This window comes from Miniopterus natalensis, chromosome 18 (genome assembly GCF_054644295.1).
Source record: "Miniopterus natalensis isolate mMinNat1 chromosome 18, mMinNat1.hap1, whole genome shotgun sequence".
Classification (NCBI taxonomy): Eukaryota; Metazoa; Chordata; class Mammalia; order Chiroptera; family Miniopteridae; genus Miniopterus; species Miniopterus natalensis.
The window spans coordinates 21,370,100-21,390,686 of NC_142098.1; the positions used below are offsets into that span (position 1 = coordinate 21,370,100).

Sequence of the window (20,587 nt, forward strand, 5' to 3'; positions counted from 1 at the left end):
AAAATCCCACTAGTTTTAAGTCTTGTTGACAATTGGAAAGGAAATTGTAATCGGGCATCTGAGGATCCCAAGTGTAATGATTGCATATGACTAAGTTTTAACCATGAAAACGACTATAAGTTAGCTTATAGCCCCAGATTTATGGGATCTTTCAGAATAACTGAAAACAAAGTCAACAGCGTCACTCAAGCTGGAAGGCAAAATTCAGTAACACTAGGTATGGAAATGAAAACAAAGAACTGAAAGTGTAGAGGAAATTAGTCTAGTTCATAATTGTGAGGTATGGGTTTTAAAATCTTAAGAATACACTTTTTTACATGAAGAGAAATAATTTTCTTGTATTACTATAGCACTGGCAGAATTTACACCAGATATGAATTCATCATGGTGATGATTTGCAGGATAAAAGACTATGGCAACTATATTTCACACTGCAACTGCAACACATGACTTGGGAATAAGACCCTGAGCTTTAACAAACGGGTTCTCTAAGCCACAACTACCAATTTCAATCTTATACTATAACAACATTTCAGGATTCCAGCACTGGAAATCTGGTACCTTGGTTGAAGGGAATAAACTTAAGCATGAATTTGATAGCTTGAACATGGACTTTTTACCTCTCAAAATATATAAATTTTGATATTTAAGTATGTGTGTATATATAGGGTGGCCCCAAAAAATGTATAGACACTTTTTTCTGATAGCTCAATTGATGTTTTCTTCTTTTCAGATTTAACCCATTGGAATGAATAATTATTCCAAGTGTGAATACATTTTTCAGGGACACCCTGTATATATATATAAACACACAAATACATGCACACACATCAGAATCCCTGTAATAAACCTTAGGAAGGTGATTAGAAAATTGATGTGTCAGTCCTAAAACACATTTTACTGGTATATACCAAGGTGTCAAGCTTGTATTTGTTCAGGGGGAAAAAGTTTTGTTCTTGTTAATGGATCCTCTGGCTCAAAAACCAAAACCAGCCCAGGCTATTCTAGATTTCAAGCCACGACATCTGATGCAGCCCCGTTAAGAAGGTTCAAAAGGTGAAAGGAACTCTTCACTCTGACTAAACTCTAATCAGGTTTTATCCACTACTGGTTTATGACTGGCAGTTAAGAAGAAAGTTTTATCATCATTACCAACGAACGTTAGGCTGAAAATATCTAATTTGCTCATAATTAATAGTTTTAAAAGGAATGTTTGACAAAATCTGGATTCCATGCCTCAAACATGATAATCATAAATCTGTCTGCTCACTGAAACAATTTGCATGAGTTTCAGCAACTGTCCCTGTAAGGAGAAATAGTGGACAGGGCAGGCGCTGTCCCACATTTAGGCATTCGATTAACCCCTCGTGAGAAGGATCCTGCCTTTGGTGAGTACATGTCAGTCCTCAGATTCAAGAAGGCAGCATTTTATACTTGACTATTTATTTGCAGAGCCAAATTAGCTTGATTTACAGGTTGTGTCTAGAAAAGAAGCTATGGGAACTTCCGTGATGAGAAATTTCCTAGCCAAAAAAATTTCTGTCTCCTGAGACTTCGCAACAATGTTCGTATTTAATGATCACCATGTTGAAGCCATTTCCATTGATTTTTACCCAGAGTCATCAAGACTCTAAACTCCAGACAGTCGTGAGACACCTGCCCCTTCCTGCTCAGTGCTATGGTGAGCACCCCCAGAAATGCGTTCCTCCCTTGCCTCTACTGGTTAGCAGTCTCGGGACTGTGGGGTCCAGGCTCTTGGTCTAGTAGAAGCTTTAGGTGAAGAGATGACTTCCCCCTGGATACTGAGATGCTGATCTCCACACAGAGAGGTCCACAAGCTACAGCTTTCAATCTACAAAGGTCTTCGGGTTCACAACGCTGGTTAAACAAAGGTCAAGGAGAGAAGAGTGTTAGTTTCTGAGGAGGCAACATCCTGATGCTTGCAGCTCCCTAAATAGGGGGGGAAACAGACTTGAGACAAGGGAAGCAGGATATTGGTGGCATGTCCCCAGCAGCTACATATGATGTGTTGCCACAATCTTCCTGTGGCCTGGGAACACCCAATATGTTTTACCTAAATTGTGTCAAATTTAGAGAATGTTGGGGTGATCTTATTTTGAAAGGTAATAGATCACCTAATGAAGGGGCTGACAAACTTTTCCTATAAAGAGCCAGGCAGTGAATATTTTAGGCTTTGCAGGCCATATGGTCTCTGCCATAATTACTAACCTCTGCTAGTAACACAAAAACAGCCACAGACAAAATGGAAGTGAACAGGAATGGTCATGTTCTAATGAAACCTGACTTACAAAATCAGGCGGCGGGTCAGATTCAGCCCATGGGCCACAGTTGGACAACCCCCAACCTAGACAGCTGAATCCAGTCAACAGTGGCACCTGGTTACAAACTTCAAATGTAAAAGCAAAGGTTTCATAAACTCATAATGCTTTATTCTGATATTTCCTAAGAATACTTCTATCTTCCAGAATCACCCTGGGTTTTTTTGGGTTTTTTAAATATATTTTATTGATTTCAGAGAGAGGAACGGAGAGGGAGATAGAAACATCAATGATGAAAGTCATTGATCAGCTGCCTCCTGCACACCCCCTGCAGGGGATTGAGACCACAACCCAGGCATGTGCCCTGACTGGGAACTGAACCTTGATCTCCTGGATCATAGGTCAATGCTCAACCACTGAGCCATACTGGCTGGGCTCACCCTGATCTTTTTAAATTAATTAGGAGTCCTTCCAATTGCCTAAGTAAAATCAAATATCAAAAATTCAAAATATGAACCTATATCACCTACAGCCAGAGGAAGAAGCTGACAAGACAAAATCTGCTTAGAGGCCACTTCAAAGGGGACAGTGTCCTAGTACAACTGAGAGTTCACCAGGGAAAGGTGACCCCTCTCACCACCTGATTATCTGCTTCCACAATAGCAATTCCAGCTAAGCAGTGCCTTGTGGGGAATTTTTTTTTTAAATCACTGGAAATATCAGATTTGTAAATCAGCCTTTGCAAAGAAAATTAGGCTACCTATGTTTTCAGTCGTAGAGTCACCAGTCTAAAAATAAATACTGCTGTGTTTTGTTCCACCTTACTCTGCCTCAGATAACAGACATACACAAGGTTAAAGATGGGCAGTAACACACAGAACACGGGCTTCCCCAAGTAGCTAAAGCACAGTGAACACCAATACCACAAAAGCTTTGATGGAAGATGATCCCTGAATGCCCAGAAGTATTGGAAGCAAAGATGCCTGCTTCACTTTGCATTCAGCTACTTGACTAGAAATGGGCAGAAATAAAGAGGTGACAGAAATTTATAAATTGGCATATTTCACAGCACAGATGGAAGGATTTTATCTAGAAGCCACAGCCTACTTAGGCAAGGACACTTTCCAAGGCAGCCATGCAAGACACAAAGGCTAACTTAGCTGCAAAGAGAAGCCCCACGCTTATCTTTGGCTTCTTTTCTGTAAGCCTGATACCACCACTTCTGCAGACTGAAAGGTATTGCAAGGAGTTGACTGCCTAGAATGTTCAATATGATATTATTTCAAAAATTAAGAATAAAAATCTTCATCACTCACCTAGATGTATGCTCCTCAAGGGTAGAGAGGGGAATTGGGGTGAGGTGGCAGCACTAAAGGCAATTTCTGAGGGCGGGTCTCCGCTGGGGAAACAGCAGGGGGTGTTTGACTAGAAAGCACTGGTCTCCCTAAGACCTTCCTCAACATCTCTTTCATTCTGAGATTTACAATTTGCCACCATATCTGTCTGTACCACAGACACCTACTTGCAGTGTCCAGAAGATGGATTATGGACATCAAGAAGGAAGTCTTCGAGGGGTAGTGGGAGCCATGAAGAGGCGCAGAGTTTGGGGCTTCCCTCAAAGAGGTCCGAGGTCCATTCTGATCAACCCACTAATCCTCCACACTTTAGAATCTCCTCCTCCTCTTCGATCATGATTAAATTTGCAACTCAACACAGCTCTTTGTATGAACCAACTCTGTTAGTCCAGGATTACAATGTCATAAGCCTGATGTTGCAAACCCGCCAGAGTTAGCCATATCCAAAGGTCTGTTATCTAACGTCGGACAAAGTATAAACAAATATGCCAAAAATCAGCAGGAGTCACATATCTAAGTAAAGAAAAAACAGTCTAGGCAGAAGATTAAAGGAATGAAATCTCTTAGTCAATTTTCTGGTTAATTAAGTGTTAAATAAAAAGAGATATTTAAGTCCATATCTTTTCTTAATTATTCTATGCTGTATTGATTGGTCAACACCCTCACATAACAGTAGTCAATGCAATGAACACGACATATTTTCTCTTGGATGGCTAAGGATCTAGCCATTATTTTTAATATAGTGTCATCAGTTTTGATTATCAATGACGACTACATAGAATTCATCCCAAAACAAGTTTAGAATATTGTGCTGAACATACTTTGAGCCCAGGTTGAGGTCTGCAAGTTGATTTTAAATAAATCCCTTTCAATTAAAAAAAACAAAAAACACTCCATTTGCCTTCACAGACAAGCGCAGTCAAAAGTTCTGCTCTGGGATTACAGTGTGTTAGTGTAGACCCTGTGCAATAATTAACCCTCTAATTCATATTTTCACCTCCTATGCACGAGCTGCTGCTCCTAGGGAATGTTTCTGGAGGTTCAAGAAGAGGCTACCGAAAATGAAAACAGATAGAGAAAGGAGAGAGTACAGGACATGCACAAAGGGGCAGGAAAGAGAAGACCAACAAGGGAGGGGCACTGGGGCTGGGAGTGGTCAAAGACAGAGAGAACTTGCCAGAAGACAGCTGAACGCAATCCCATTCTTTGTCTCTATATATTAAGATGCATACTCTTACTCAAAGCAGTTGGTTCTTACAGATTCAGATATTGATGTAAATGGACAAAAACAAAGAAAGAATAAAATCCTATGGATTTTTTATTTGCCACTGTTTCTTTAACAGCCCAAGATGCTAAGCGAAGGACACCCCCTCAAGCCACCTACCTCATGATGGTCACTGTGGTTAAATACCAGCAATTAAGAGAGTTAATGTAGAGGTTAAGGCAAGGATTAATCTTCCAACTTTATAAAGAAATAAGATCCTGTACCCAAAGGAAAATGATATTCTCAGTGACTAACTGAAACCTACAGATCCTTAGTTTCAAAGTCATGGTATGTTGTTGTTCACGATTATTCCACTACCAATCAATTTCAGTTTGAACAACCCAAGTAATTGGAAATTGTCTGTACACCACAGAGACCAGATGGAGACTGTTGTCTCTAACCCTTGAATACCAAAATAGCCATGATCTTTTGCTGAGTGTTCAGCTTTTGGAGAAGTCATGGTCGGCCCCCATGTAGCCTTTCAAGGTAACACTGGGGTTTTAAAAGAGAGCAGGATTTTAACTACACTGAAAAGGCTATAAATACATTTTTAAATTAGAGAATCACCATACAAGATTTCATTCCAGAAGTCATAATAATAATAATAATAACTGTAAGTTAATGGCCTACCTATTCCTGAATTAGCTCCAGTAACTACAACCACTTTGCCAGTGAAGTCCCGGCCCTGGAGTATTTCCATGGCTGTGGTGCTACCATCGTATCTCTGCCTGTTGGTTGGCTTTGTAGGGTTATCATCCACAGTAAATGCCAATCTTGGGTCCAAATATGTAGTTCTTTTATTTATATGGCTGCAAAGAAAAGAAGAAAGCAGTGAACCCACAGCAGTGAACACAGCATTTATAAGTGTAAGATAATGTAATAGCTTAGGCTAGGCAAACCCTATTTTTCATGTACTAAGAAGGCTTATTAAGCTTAGAAAGATCTGAAGTCCATTTAGTCTATCTTCTGGCCTCAAAAAGGATTATGTCCCCGCCTGGAAAGACAGTCATCTACCCTTCCCTTCAGAACTGCCTACGCAATACGCTACAACATACAATAACCATTGCCTTGTATCCTTAGATCTCAAAAGAAGGCTTTGGGTGTTTTTTTTAATTCATGTAAATGTGGCTATAACATCTGTCAGTCACTCTTCTCAGTAGGTTTCAATTAAATCTCTTGGCCCTGTGCAAGGGCCTAAGAAGGTTGGTAGAGAAGTAGAAAACTCAAAATAGTAAGTCTTAACAGTAAATATGAAGCTGACCAACTACTAAATTTCTAAAGATTTTCCTTTTAAAACTGTACTCAGACCTCCTACAAACACTCTAATTTTGATTTGCAGTTGGTATCAATCTTGTAGAAACAATATTAAAATATATTGGGACACATAGATTAATAGGTTACTCCTTACGTAACATTTTAAATTCCTGGGATTTGAGATTAAAAACCTCAAAATATCTTAAAAACTAGTAAGAACTTCCAGAAAGAGATGAGACTTCATGATTTGTAGTGTATGTGTGTGTGTGTGTGTGTAAACGTATAGTTTTACATCTATATCATTATCCTATAAATACTAACACCCAAGAATAATCCAACTTTCATTTTAATTATAACCACAGCTGCCAGATAAGCATATTTATTCCAATGGTACACAGACAACAAAGCAGTGCTGTGCTAGAGCTGGTTCATGCAGGCTTGCAAGAGCCCAACGCGCATATATATCTCTCCCCAATTCCTCAGTGACTTCACCTTGGGAGCTTGAAACAGGCTGTGGTGAAAGTATTTACACTGTGGAAACAAATCTGGGCTTCCCCCCCTCAGAGAGCTGTGTTAAACATTTGCCAGCACACCACTCCAGCAGGCTCAGGAAGGTAAGATGACTAGCCAGGACAGCCTGGTGGCGGCTTGCCTCCCTTGGGGCACCGTGGGGATTGAATGAGCTAATACTACAGGTATAAGGTGACTGGAATCATGGCTGGCTCACACGATGTGCTAGACAGGTGGTTACTACTGTTGTTTGTTATGGGAATTTACTCTAAACAGAGTTTTACAGACAAGAATGCTCAAAACATTATTTATAGTTACAGTTGCCCAATAATAGGAATTTAACAACACCAATGTCCACTCTCTCGACAAAATAATACTCTATAGCCATTAAATATCTTCTTGAAAAATATATAAAGATATGAGAAAATGTTGATAAAGACATTATGTGGAAAAAAACAGGCTACTAAACATTTTAAAAAGTACATTTCCATGTACATGGGGTGTTTTTTTAAAGAAAGTGTGTATATCTAAAACAGACTGGATGAATAAATGCAAAAATTGTTAAAAGTAGTTATTCCTGTTAAGATTACAGTTATATACTATGTCATATTTTTCTACAGTCAATGTATATTACTTTTATAATGAAAAACATTAAAAAGTAAAATGGCTGAAAATAGTTTCTATGTAGATACTTACTCAACAAAATACACTTGTCCATTCTCATCGGTTTCTTGTTCCCATCCATATGGCAAATCTGAAACACAGGAAAGACGGCCAGGTCCACATGAGGCAGGGGTGGGGTGCACTGAAGCAGGGTCCCCCACGTCAGGAGGAGAGGGGCTGTGCCCTTCCAGCCCTGCCCCCTGAAGCCTGTTCCACCAGACCAGTACTTAGGTCATGTGTCCCCACTGTGACAGTTGCAGAGGGCCCACTGTCCCAACCAGACTCCACATTTCTGCCTCTTGCTCAGGATAAAACTGCTTCACTTTTGATCATTCTTAAACTCTCCACTCAGCTTCAGCTCCTGCTTTTGATGAAAACCTTACAGGTTGCTCCAATCATGAATTCTCCCGTGAGTGAATTCACAGAGTGTATCTTTACAACACTTGTATGCTGATTTATGATGCCTCTTACATGATACTATGGGTTCATTTTCTTTCACAGGCACATACTGTCTCTTCAACTAGACCTTCTTACACTTCTATTCCACTTCTTCAAAAGCACCCATTAAGTCACAGTGATCTTGACAGAATCCCATCAAACACTGGAATCTTTAATTCCATGATAGGAAACAAGAACAAGTTTATAATCAGTGTAGCTATAAAACAATCTAATAAACTGTGAGTCAAAGGCCTCTATTATTTTTATACTTTTTAAGACCAGTAAGAAATCATCCTCACCACTCCACCCCAAGACCTCATCACCTCCTTCTGCCAAATCCCATAAGCTCCTCAGAGTGCGAGTCCAATTCCTGATGGTTCCCTATTAGAGGGCCTTCCTGGAATCACAGGACACAGTGACCTGTCATTTACCTGCTTGTGATGTTTTCCTATCTAATCAATGCTTTACATACAAGGTGCTTTGCTTTATGATCTCAAAATACAAACCTCCTGCTATTCGTTTTCTTTTTCCAGTTTTCGGATGTTCCCATTGAGTCTTCTCCTCAGTGTGACTATTAAAAAAAAAAAAATCCACAAAACAGTAAGTAAAAGTTACACTTCTAAAAATTAATCCATTGCATTACATTTTTTCTCTCCCAAATAATACTCTCGAGAGAGAGTAGTGAAACCAGACATTTGGAAAGTAAAACATAAATGTTACTGTTTGCATCAAGTCAAATTCCCTAGATTGCAAGACACAACCTGTGGAAACCTCCTGAAAGCCTGCCTCCACACTCTGGCCGTGGGGGAGCGGGCTGTGGGTCAACTTTAGGAAGCTAGCTCAGTCTCTCCAGATATCTAGAGAGGTGCTTTGTTTTATATTTGTTTTAACAAATTTTAGTCAAATGAATAATGCTAGTATTTAGATATCATTTAGATATAACTATAATCTTCTTAAATGTTTATTCTTTCCACAGATAAAATTTCAAAGTGTTTTTTAACTACTGATGCCTAACTGCTCCCGAGAGGTCATCAAGAACGCTTAGGGCCGGCCAGACGTGGCTCAGCGGTTGAGCATAGGCCTAGGATCCAGGAGATCTCGGTTTGTTTCCCGGTCAGGGCACATGCCTGGGTTGTGGGCTCGATTCCCAGTCGGGCGCGTGCAGGAGGCAGACGATCAATGACTCTCTCATCACTGATGTTTCTCTCTCCCTCTCCCTTACTCTCTCTGAAATCAAGATATATTTTAAAAAGAAAAAAAAAAAAAAAGAAAAAAGAAAGCTTAGGTCACTTAGCTGTGTGCCTTTGGTCAAGTTACTCAACCTTGGGGCCTCAACTTCCTCATCTGCAAAATGGAAATAATCTCAGAACTGATCTCAGGGGAATATTATGAGGATATTGTATACAAAGGGTTAAACACAGTTTACAGGAAGCCCTCAAAAGTGCTAGCTATTATTTTGAACAAATCAAATATACAAACTAGTCTGATTTGTGTCAAACTTAGTAATTCATCTGAGAAAAGCACAAAAAGTTATAATTAAAATCGTAAGCCAATAACAGACTAGAGATACCTGTCAACAGGTAATAAAGTATCAAGGAAAACATGAAATCACTTAATCAGGGAAACAGCTGCATGTTTCAAGAGTCGTTCAAAGGGGAGGATGGGTTTCCTAAGTTGACATACCCATGCCAAAGTAGAAAATATTTAGTCACTGACATCTAGATGATAAAATTTGAGTATTCCTTCCCTATCAATTATTTTAAAGAGAATAAATATGGAGAGCACAAACATGCTCTAAAATTGTATGAGTCGAAAGCAAGGTCATTTCAAGAACTGCTGGCTTCTGGTCTGTTTGTGTCAAGCCTCAGCGGACAGTGCAGGGAGAGTGTGGACACTGGATGCAGAGGCAGAAGACCTGAGCTCCTGAGCTGCCTGTATTCTGTCAGCCAGTCTCCCTGGCCACACACCATATCAAGGAGACACCAGACCTATGACAGTGAATGGTGACTGATTAAACTATTGTACAAGCAAAGAGTATCTGTAGCAAGGACTAACTCCTACCTGTTTGTACATGACCACCATCAAATCCTACTTGCAAAAAGGGAAGCCCTGACTCCCTAATAAGGATAACCTGGCCTCGCTGCAACAATATAAAACTTCCAGCTCTTGGCTTTGCTGTGCCTCATGCTCCCTCAGGCAAATTTACAGATGGGATCACATTTTCCTTTGCCTGATGTTAAAAGTACTTGTCATCCCATAGGCACGTACCAAATGAGCCTGGAACCCAGCTCCAAAACACCTGCCCTCGAGAGTGAAATGGTGACCCTCTATAGCACCCAGATGAACCCTCAGACACCCAGTCCTGTGCCTGGCCAATAGCAGGTGCTCAAATGTAAGCACGTGGAATGAATAAATGCTTTCCCAAGGAGCTGAAACATTTGCTCAGAACATTTTTTCCTATTCTGAAAAATATTTTTAAAAAATAAAAATAAATAAGCATTGTCATGCCATGTTCTTCACTTTGACAGAAACTGCCTAAGCCAGGGCTTCTTATGCTTACACTCTGGCCACATGGGGCTGGATGGTTCTTTACTGTGGGGCCATCCTGTGTATTGTGGGATGATTAGCAGCTTCCCTAGTCTCCACCCACTAGATGCCAATATGCAATTCCCTGCAGTTATGGCAACGAAAATTGTCTCCAGACATTGCCCACCGTCCCCTGCAGGGCACAGTGACATGTGGGAGGACCCTGGGCCTGAGATGAAGAGAGTATAATTCAGTTGCGAGGATTCCAGAGTCTGATGCCCACGTTTTCTGCCTCTCCCACTCACTAGCCACATGCCCTTGAGGGTTGTTTAACCTCCCTGTGCCTTGGTTTCCCCATGTAAAATGAGAATAATAATAGCACCCACTTCTTGGGGTTAAAGAGAACTGAATAAGTGAATATGTGAAGAACTAAAAACCGTGCCTTTCACCTGGAAGTACTATATTAAATTAACACATGTAAAAATTAAAAAGCGTTTTTAACTGCAACCTAAAATGACTTAATGAACAAAAAATTACGACATGTCTCCAAAGTGTTATCTTATTCTCCCTTAAACAGAACCATCTTTTATTTTTTATTTTCTTTCAATAGCATTTTATCATTTAAAAAGATAATTAACAGTGATCTTAATTTAAGCCAAAGGGATCAAAATTAAATTCATAGTATATTGCATGGATCTCACTTTCAAATATGCTTTTCTAAGGTTTCTTTTGTTGTTGTGTTTTTTTAAGCACGGTTTCTTTAATTTCACTGGGAGACCCAGAGCTGCCTGTGAGGAAAGCCAGCCCTGGGAAGAGAGAACCATCTCCCCACAAGGCAACGCAAGCTGGACCTCTGGCTGCCAAGAGGGCTTCAGAAGAAAAGGAGAATTGGGTGGCCAGCCCAGGGTGGCCCAGGTGGCTGCAGCAAAAGGCCTGTCAGCTCTCTCTGGTGGCAGAAACATCCCCTCCATGGGACCGCTGACTGGTGGCTCTGGAGCCATATGATATATGTGCCCTGAAGTCCATGAGTGCACAGGAGCCAACAGAAACCACACAACAGAAGAGGGTGAGGCTGAAAGGGGACTCCAGAAGACCCCAGGTTTCACTAGGGCTACAGCCTTTGTCCTTGGGCATAGCCCCATTCCAATAGGAGGAAGACAATTTGGAAAGAGGAACTACTCGAAGGGCAATCCTCTGATAGCCCATTGGTAGAGGTTCCCAAACCCCAAGAGAAAAACAAGCGACCCTTCCAGAGTTCGGAGGGAAAAGAAGTGCCAGGATGCTTGCAGGTCAGGAGAGATCAAGGGGACTGCCAGGAATCCAGAGTTAGGATTGGTCAGAGGCATCCTTCAGCCCTGAGAGCCAAAGAACAGAGGACTGGAAAGAGGTTCTGGAAACAGGTACCCCCGAGCTGGGAGCCAGCCAAGCCTTGTCACCAGTTTAAACATCAGGGCCAGACAGGCCAGGTTAAGGCCTAAAACAGTGGTGGAGGCTAGGGAGGTGGCTTTTCAGAGAACATATATGTGTCACTGAGTCCCCTGGCCATGGGCTCCCTGGAAGCTCTCAGAGGAGCAGGCTGGCATGTGCAGATCTTATTTCATGAAAGAAGAGCCCCAAGTCCAGACAATGGATGCCATGCAGGAAGGAAGCAGGTGGGAAAGGCCACCCAACATAGGGAAAAGCACAAGGGGAAAAGGCAGAGTGAGCACACACCAGGGAGCCTGCAGACCTAACACCAGGCTCCAGGCAAACCTGAGGGAAAGCCTGGAAACCTTTTGAGGTAAGAACAAGGACAGGCCCCACACAGAGGAGCAGAAGGAGGGCCCAGAAAGCAAGAAACGGTTGTGTGCATCTTTTCATTCCCACCTCCCCATGGAGGCCTATGACAGTCTTTCACTTTACATGAATTAATTGGCTCTTTCCGCATGTTTATTTTACAATGCTAAGCACTGGGGATACAGAGGTGAACAAGAAAGAGCCCGTACCCCGCTGAAGTTTACAATCTAGGGAGGGAGACAGAGCAATCGGGGAAGGGTAGGAATAAGAAAAGTATGAACAACACTAAGTACCAGGAGGCAGTTAACAAGGTGCTGGGAGAAGGGTGCAGCGGTGGGATAAAAGGGGAAGGTCCCTTGGGCAGTGCATTTAAGCCAAGCTCTGAGGGATAAAAAGGCCCTTCAGGAAAAGGCACAGCAAGTGCCCCTTCAGGAGCTGCCTGGAGCCCTGCAACAACCTAAGGACTCCCTGCTGCTAGAAATGTCCCTTCAGCCCAACCGGCGTGGCTCAGTGGTTGAGCATGGACCTAGGATCCAGGAGATCTCAGTTCGATTCCTGCTCAAGGCACATCCCAGGGTTGCAGGCTCGATCCCCAGGAGGGGGCCTGCAGGAGGCAGCCGGTCAATGACTCTCTCATCATTGGTGTCTCTCTCTCTCTCTCTCCCTTTCCCTTCCCCTCTCTAAAATCAATAAAGATCTATTTTAAAAAGAATTGTCCCTTCAGCTCTCCAGAGGAGAAATCATCTTTCTAAAGACACAACCCTGGCGGTACGCTCTGGCTCCAATCCTTCAGTGGACCCCTGGGTCCTGATGACAGAGCCCCAGCTCCTCCATGAGGCACAAAAGAGCCTCCATAAGCTAGGCCCTTCCTCCTCTGCCTAGATCTCATTCCTACATCACCACACAGGCCATGCTGGGGGTTGTTTTGTTTCCTCTACCTGGGCTGCCCTCTTGCCTCCTAAACCCGCCCACGTCTACCTGTGCTTTAAGGCACAGCTCAGACGCCAACTCTACAGGTCATCTCATCTAGGGTGTCCACCTACGCACACGTTCCTGCTGTTAGACACACTGCACCAGGACTACCTCACTCTGGCACTCTTCCCTGTAAGACTGGGCACTCGTTAAGGGTGACAACTGGGTCTCACTTATCTCAGAATAACCAAGGCCCAGCAAAGCGCCTGGCACATAAGATCCCAACGAGTCTTGAATGAACTGAGCAAGGTCTTATCTTGCCGTTGGTTGACAACCTTGGGTAGATCAGAATCACCTGGGAAGGTTTTACAACGTGCCAACGGGGAGGAGGGGCGAACCAATTAAGTAAGAATCTCTGGAGGTGGAACCAAGGAAAAGATATTTTTTACGTTTACCGGATGTTGAAAATCACTGACTTACATCCATGTTTCTCAAAACACAGACTTATGGAAAGCTTAAAAAACACAGATTCCCCACATTAGGTGCCTGTGAAGACCTGAAATCTGGCCTTATGACAGTCCCCGGGTGATTCTAGCATCAGGCCTGAGGAGGAGCTGTCACGGCTGCAGGCACAGCAGGAAACACTAAGTTAATGGAGCACAGAGTACTTACTGAACCTGAGCTAAGTGCTTTATGTACACTGCCTGAACTAAACGCTCATATAAACGCATGTGACAGATGAGGAAGCTGTGACCGAGAGCTCTTTCCATGGCCCAAAGTCACAGCGCAAGTGCAGGGAGAAAGGGTCTGCTAGTGTTTCTAAAACTTCCCCAGTAAGCTATAGTGAAGCTCTATTAGCTGCAGTGTCTGTGCACATACGTCGGCATGCACATTCGCATAGCTCTGTTAGGACATCTGTTAAAAACACACGCTCCTAGGTCTCCACCCAGCCCCTCCAGGGGGAGCAGGGCTCCTGCACGGTCGTTTCCGACGGGCGGGGCGGGGCAGCGGGAGCGCGACCCGAGGCGGGCTCGCCCCCCGCCGCACGGTGCAGCGCCGCCTCCTGGGCAGCAGAGGGCGCGCTCCGGCCGCTGCAGGTGACCGCGGCTCGACCCGGGCGGCGGAGCCAGGACGGGTCCCTCCTCAGGACCCCGGAGCTCCTCCACATCGCGGCCACTTCGCCCGGCCTCGCCAAGCCGGCCCGCGGGCCCGCGCCCCAACCCGCGCGGGCCGGGTTCGAGGGCGGCGCGGTGTCCCGGGCACGTGAGGCCGTCAGGTTCCAGGTGCGTCCCAGGCCCGGCGGCCCCCCGGCGGCGCCCCTGCAGCCCTCTTACTTGGCATAGTAAACCCAGCCGTCCTTGGTGGTTCTCTGCTCCCAGCCCAGGGGCAGCTCGTCCTCGCTGTCCGTGTCGTCCAGGCCGGCGTAGCGCAGGGCTGCCATGGCGGCAGAGGCGGCGCTGGGTCACCCGCTCAGTCAACCGCCCGCGGCCGGGACGCACGCCCAGGAACTCACTCACTCCCGCTTCAACCGAGCGCCGCGCGCGTCCCGACCCAAACGCTCGCGCCTGCGCACGACGCCTCCCCGAGCCGCTCAATCGATTCCGCAGCTGGAATCCAGTTTCCGGGATTTACTTTGCTGCCATCGTAAAAGGGGCGGGGGCCTGAGAAGGACGGTGGTGAAAGCGCCGAGGAGGTGGCCCGGCCGCTCGGCTGGAAGTAAAATCTGGTGAGGCTCGGTGACAGTGGAGTCGGAGCTGAGCTTCGTTGTCATCCCGGCCACAGAGAAGGGGCGTGGAAATCCAGTCAAGGCCCAGGACTCCGCCCGTTGCTGGGCGACCCGTAATCACGTCGGTATCATTCTGACCAATCCTGCAGGAGCTCTTGCAAGTGGGCATCCTGGGAAATGTAGTTCAGGCCCACCCAGCCCGGGCAGTGGAGTATAAAGGAAGGATGGCCCGATGCTGATATTCTGGACTCTAGCCTGTCCTTGTTTTAGAAGGTTAGAAAGAGTGAACGTCCCTGCTCAGGAAGCTTCCAGAGCTTTCCATCATCCAGGCTGATTCACAAACTTATGTGTATCTGTAAACACAATGTTATAAAACTTGGAGACTGTTAAAAATGCAAATTCACTCACCTGAGTAGCCAGTCTTGCAGAAGTCTCTTACAGTCATAGCATGGTTCTGTTGATAATAAAGGGCTAACCTTTAAGAATTATTTATTTAGCCAGGCTGGTGTGGCTCAGTGGTTGAGCATCAACTTATGATCCAGGAGATCGAGATTCAATTCATGTTCAGGGCACATGCCCAGGTTGCCGGTTTGATCCGCAGTAGGGGATCAATGACTCTCTCATCATTGATGTTTCCATCGCTCTCTCTCCCTCTGAAATCAATAAAGATATTTATTTATCTGCATATGCCAAACTAACCTGACAGAGCACCACATCTTATGCTATTTTCTATCACTAACAAAATGCCTAGACCAACAAGTTCATTAAATGAAGTCAGTAAATGAATGAATGAGAGTCCTTCGGTTCAGCCCTCTATAAATCAATCTAGTTTGAAACAAAGTCCCAAATTTACAAAGTGGGTGAGCTTAAGTCCTCTTGGAGCACCTACAAGTATGCTATAATGTCCTGTGTCAAAAACTGGAAGCATACCTTCAACTTGGCCTTGCCGAAGGTGTTTTCCAGAACATTCCCTCCTTGGAACTTATCCCACAGCTCAGCGTTACAGGGAAATCTACTGACCGTGATTTCCCTGGCCTACGTCAAAGAAGAATGCAAGCCTCCTTCAAAAGGACTACACATTTTAAAGGTGGGGAGGGGAAGGCAGTGTTGCTTTTTGTTTTCTTCAAGTCCTGAAACTGATACTCTTTGTGATTCTTGTTCTGCATGCTCTTTAGGGGAGAGACTCAGTTTACTTTGAAAAACCAAGAACTTAATGAAAGCATGTTTTCATTATAACAGGCCTGCTATCCCATCTCAGACCTATTGAAACACCACTCTTTCCAAATCCATGTGCATTTAAATAAGCTACCATTAAATTGCTGCTCTTCTGCTCCACCCAATTTAACCTCTTGCCCCTGTCACCCAAGCCAATTTATTCCTTTAGTAGATATGAATAGGAAATTAGATCACAAAGTCCTCTAATGGTGGGAGTGGGGGTGGGGGGTAAATGGAGTCAAACCGATAAGCCTCAGTTTCTCTCCTCATTATCTCTGCCTCTGCTCAGTTTCTCAAGGACTGACTGCTTAGATTATCTTGGGTTACCCTCACCAGAGCCTCTACTGGCACTCGCCTGTGACTTGGCACAAAGGTAGTGTTATAGTATGATATCGTCCCCAAACTGGGTAGTGGTCTCCTTGGTAGAATTCTCAACATTTGGGCCAACCCTCTGCTCTGTCCACCACTTTAACAATTCTCGCTATGCTTTTCCTGCCATGGACACCAGGGTTTTTCAACCTCAGCACTAGTGACATTTGGGGCTAGGTAACCCTTTGTTGTAGGGGACATTCCTGTGCATAGCAGGACATATAGCAGTATCTCTGGCCTCTACCTACTAGATGCCAGTATATCTCCCTTCCCACAGCTGTAACAACCAAAAATGCCTCCAGATTTTGACAATGTTCCCCCTAGTTGAGAACCACCATATGCAATGATTTTAAGTCAGAAAATTATTAACTCATGAATCAAACACTGAGATTTATTTAAGGCACTGAAGAGCCCATTTTTGGACAGAGATTCACAAGGTGGGACTCAGACATTGCTGGTTCTGATTGCCAAGTTCTCTAGCATTGTCTGAGAGCACCTACCTCTCCAATTTCTAGTTCATCCACAGGTGAGAGACATGAACTGACAGAAGTCTGGCTGTGTGGCCCAGACACCAGTAATGGTCCCAAATGGTTGTAATGACCTCATTTGATTCCTCTCTTCCTACACCTTGTGGGTAGCCTCTATCAGGTTAAAGAAATAAGGCATGAAGGCATTTGGGGACTTGTGAGAGTAGGCAGCCAGATTTTAGGATGTATGCCTTTTGGGTTCACGCAAACTGATAGTTTTAGTCATGCTTGTTTGACGGCAAGCAACAGAGACTCATTCAAAAGCTTTTGATCAGGGTGCACATGAGCTCAAGTAGAATGTTATCAGGGTCTGAGGGAGTGCATGGACAGGCCGTTTTGTTTTTTTTTCCTCTCTCGTGGGATTCATGGTCTCTTGCTCTCCCTGCTCATGGGCTACATTTTCTGCTCTCTTTTTACTGACTTTCTCTATTTACACATAGTTTCTGCACCTCTTGGACTTTAGCTTGTGTGGCACTGACTTTGGTCTTATAAGGATCTGTCAGAGGACAAGCCCTGTTTAACTTGTAAGATTATTATGGGTTTGAGGAGCCTTACGTTTGGGAATGAGCCAAGGCCTTCAACATGTACCTCTAAGAAGACTAAAGAATGGTTTGTTTTTGTAAAGTCAGCTCAATCACAGGGATTACTGGTGAGGAGCCTAAAAAAAAAAAAAAAAAAATTCACTGTGTGGTTATACAGTTGCACACCAGATGGCCCTATCTGCCCATGTTTTTAAAAGACTAAAGCCTAATTCTTGAAAAGGATTCTTTTTGACTGATCACTTCCGCAATAACTGACAATTGATGAACATAAAGTTGATCAGATAAGACTAGATATATTCCATTTAAAGTACTGTCCTTTTATTTTCTATTGATTAAAACTGTTCTTTTATTTACTTTCTGACGACCATTTTTTTCAACTTTTTTTTATGAAAGATGTTTTTCAATCATCCAGAAAAGTTGAGAGAACAGCACAATAAATACTCCTATTATCCCTCTCCATACACACACCTAGATGTAATCATTGTTAACCTTCTGCTTTAAAAAGAGAGAACCTGATTCCCTGGAGCATCAGAAGAGAGTGATTTTGTCCTAAGAATGTCCCCAGGACTGAATAGTTATGCTCAGTTTCTTGTGGGCCACAAGGAGGCACTCTCACCTGGTGAGCTCATGCATCTATTGCAGTGACTTCTGGAAATCAGACACTTAGGTTTGAAAATTACCTTTGTTTAATTTATATTTAAAGACCTCACGTTTCAATGTAGCTTTAATGTCTAATTGCTAACTTTCCAACATTCACAAAATTCTTTTTCAGCCTAACTTCATTCCAGGCTACTTTCTGCCCTATAGGGACAAGACTCACCCTCCAGGGGGGTGAGTGTTTCATGTGAGCGTTTCCCCTACTCACATGAAAATTGTGGTGAGGAGTACATTCTGTTTAAGGTCTTCCACCACTTGTTTAGAGTGCTTCCTTTGGGCAGCCAAAACTCCCAACATGCCATCCTGGTCCTCAGCGGTCACTGTCTTCCAAATGAATTCTTCCAAGGACTCCAGGCCTGGAACCCAAGATTCACCCCAGATCCTGTCAGATGTGCCCATGTAAATGTTCCAGAAGGGTGTGGGGGGGCATAAAGAAAAGATAAGATGTGATGACTAAAAAGATTTCAGCACAGTGCCAAGCAGAATAAATATTTCTTTTTCTATTACAGCTGACATTCAATATTATTTCATATTGGTTTCAGGGGTACAGCATAATAGTTACACAATTACATAATTTACAAAGTACTCCCCAATTCAGAAGTCTGCCCTCATAATATTTTTGAGAAAATTAAGCAGTATAATGAATATGCCAAACACAAGTCAGGCACTCAATAAACAATAATCATTATTGTATCTCTCTCATTCTCATTATTACCATTGCCATTATTTCAAATGCTTTATCTGGTGCTCATATCTAAAGGCCACACTAAAATGCAAATTGAAACCAAAGGACCCATGCCATGTATATATTTTGTAGCTGCACTAATCTAAAATCAACACTCATTTATTTTTTCATAAATCAAGAGAATATTTATAGTAACAGGGGATTTAACCAGCCTGATTTAGTTCCTCTGGGCAACGAAGCATGTTTTGTTGACCTAGCAGAAATAAAATGGATCATACCCCAAAAAGTCATCCCCCTGCCATCTTATTTCTTCATGGGCTAGGTACTTGGACGGACTAGGTCTATTCCTCACTGCTGTGTGTGTGTGTGTGTGTGTGTGTGTGTGTGTGTGTGTGTGTGAGAGAGAGAGAGAGAGAGAGAGAGAGAGAGAGAGAGAGAGAGAGATAGATAGATATGGAGCAGGTGATGGGGACCACGAGGGTGCATGGCTTCTAGAATCTGACAGAACTGCACTGGAACCTTCATTTCACCTCCTAGTCTCAGTGGGTGCTGGGGTGAGAATCTTAACCTTGAGCTCCATTTCTTCAGCTGAAAGCACAAGAATAATTTATTTCCTTCCTCTTTCAAGCTCCAAATCTCCTCTTTTTAAAAATGTTCTCCTGTCCTGGCCAGCGTGTCTCAGTTGGTTGAGCATCACTCAGTGTACCAAAAGGTTGCCAGTTAACTCCAGGCCGGGGCACATGCCTGGGTTGAGGGCTGGATCCCCAGTAGAGGGCGTGCAGAAAGCAGCTGATCTATGTTTTGCTCTCACATTCATGTTTTTCTCTCTCTCTCCCTTCCTCTCTCTCTAAAAATCAATTAAAAATCTTAAAAAATAAAAAAAGTTCTCCTAATCTTTTCATCCTTCCCTTCTCTGCTTCCCTGATGTTTTCTACATCTCTGATACCACTCAAAATAGCCCTCCCATGCAGCTGGAGGCAGGGTAATGGATGCTTAATGCCTGTGTGCAAATCGGCTCCACCACAAACTGGATAATCCCTTTAGACCTTACTTTCCCCATCTGGAGAATGGGGGTAATGTTAATGCCTGCCTTTTGGGTGTGAGGTAAAGACTAAATGAGATAATGTCTGTGGAGTGCTTGGAACAGAGTGCTGCATAGTAAACATAACTAGGAACAAATAATATTATTTTGCAGGCACTATGTTAAAATTTTATGTGCATTATTTATCACAAAAAACCCTATGAGACTGATGCTGTTATTTTCTCCTTTTCACCAGGGAGGTAAGGAAAGGCTAATGACTCTCCTAACTTAATCACAGATCATGAGTGATGGACCCTGGGTTTGAACCCAGGCAAACTTCCCTGACAGTCATTGCCTCATCCACTACTCCATAGCACCAATCTGAATCAGTTCTTGTACTAAAGGTACTTAACTCACTTATTAAACTTCCTTCAGTTTTTGGCATCATTTTAAATCATTAAGAAATCATTCTGTTTGTTTGCTGTGCCAAGCACAGAAAAACCTCCACAGGGTTAAAGAGATGGAAACTAATGGCCAATATTATTCAATTAATATGAAGCACTTTAGACATATTAACTCACTGAATCTCACAACCACCCTAGGAGGAGTTCACTATTAATGTTCCCATTATACAGTTGTAAAACAGAGGCTGAGAGAGGTTAAGTATTAAGTAGTAGCAAGTGGCAGAGTTCGGTGCCCCAACTTGTACCACGATGTCACACTGCTTCTGAAGATATGGTCCCTGCCCTTAAGGATTGTATAATCTGCCCAGGTAGATACACAGCACCTGGACCCTGCTTGCCCTATGTCCCTGTTCCCTCCAACCTCCCACCCCCTCTTTACTTCCATGCTCGGGGGACCATTCCAA

The 20,587-nt window shown here is 43.5% G+C and overlaps 1 protein-coding gene across 1 annotated transcript in view; it reads right to left on the reverse strand.

Moving 5' to 3' along the window:
* Positions 1-14,475, reverse strand: part of WWOX (WW domain containing oxidoreductase) — a 246,126-nt gene extending 231,651 nt beyond the window's left edge. Inside the window, exons 1-4 of the mRNA XM_087827213.1 lie at positions 14,312-14,475; positions 8,270-8,334; positions 7,359-7,416; positions 5,529-5,707 (exon numbers count right to left, since the gene is read on the reverse strand). Of these exons, the coding sequence (XP_087683339.1) occupies positions 5,529-5,707; positions 7,359-7,416; positions 8,270-8,334; positions 14,312-14,418 (409 nt within the window). The 5' untranslated portion in view covers positions 14,419-14,475. The remainder of the gene's footprint in view (positions 1-5,528; positions 5,708-7,358; positions 7,417-8,269; positions 8,335-14,311) is intronic.
* Positions 14,476-20,587: the final 6,112 nt, after the last annotated feature.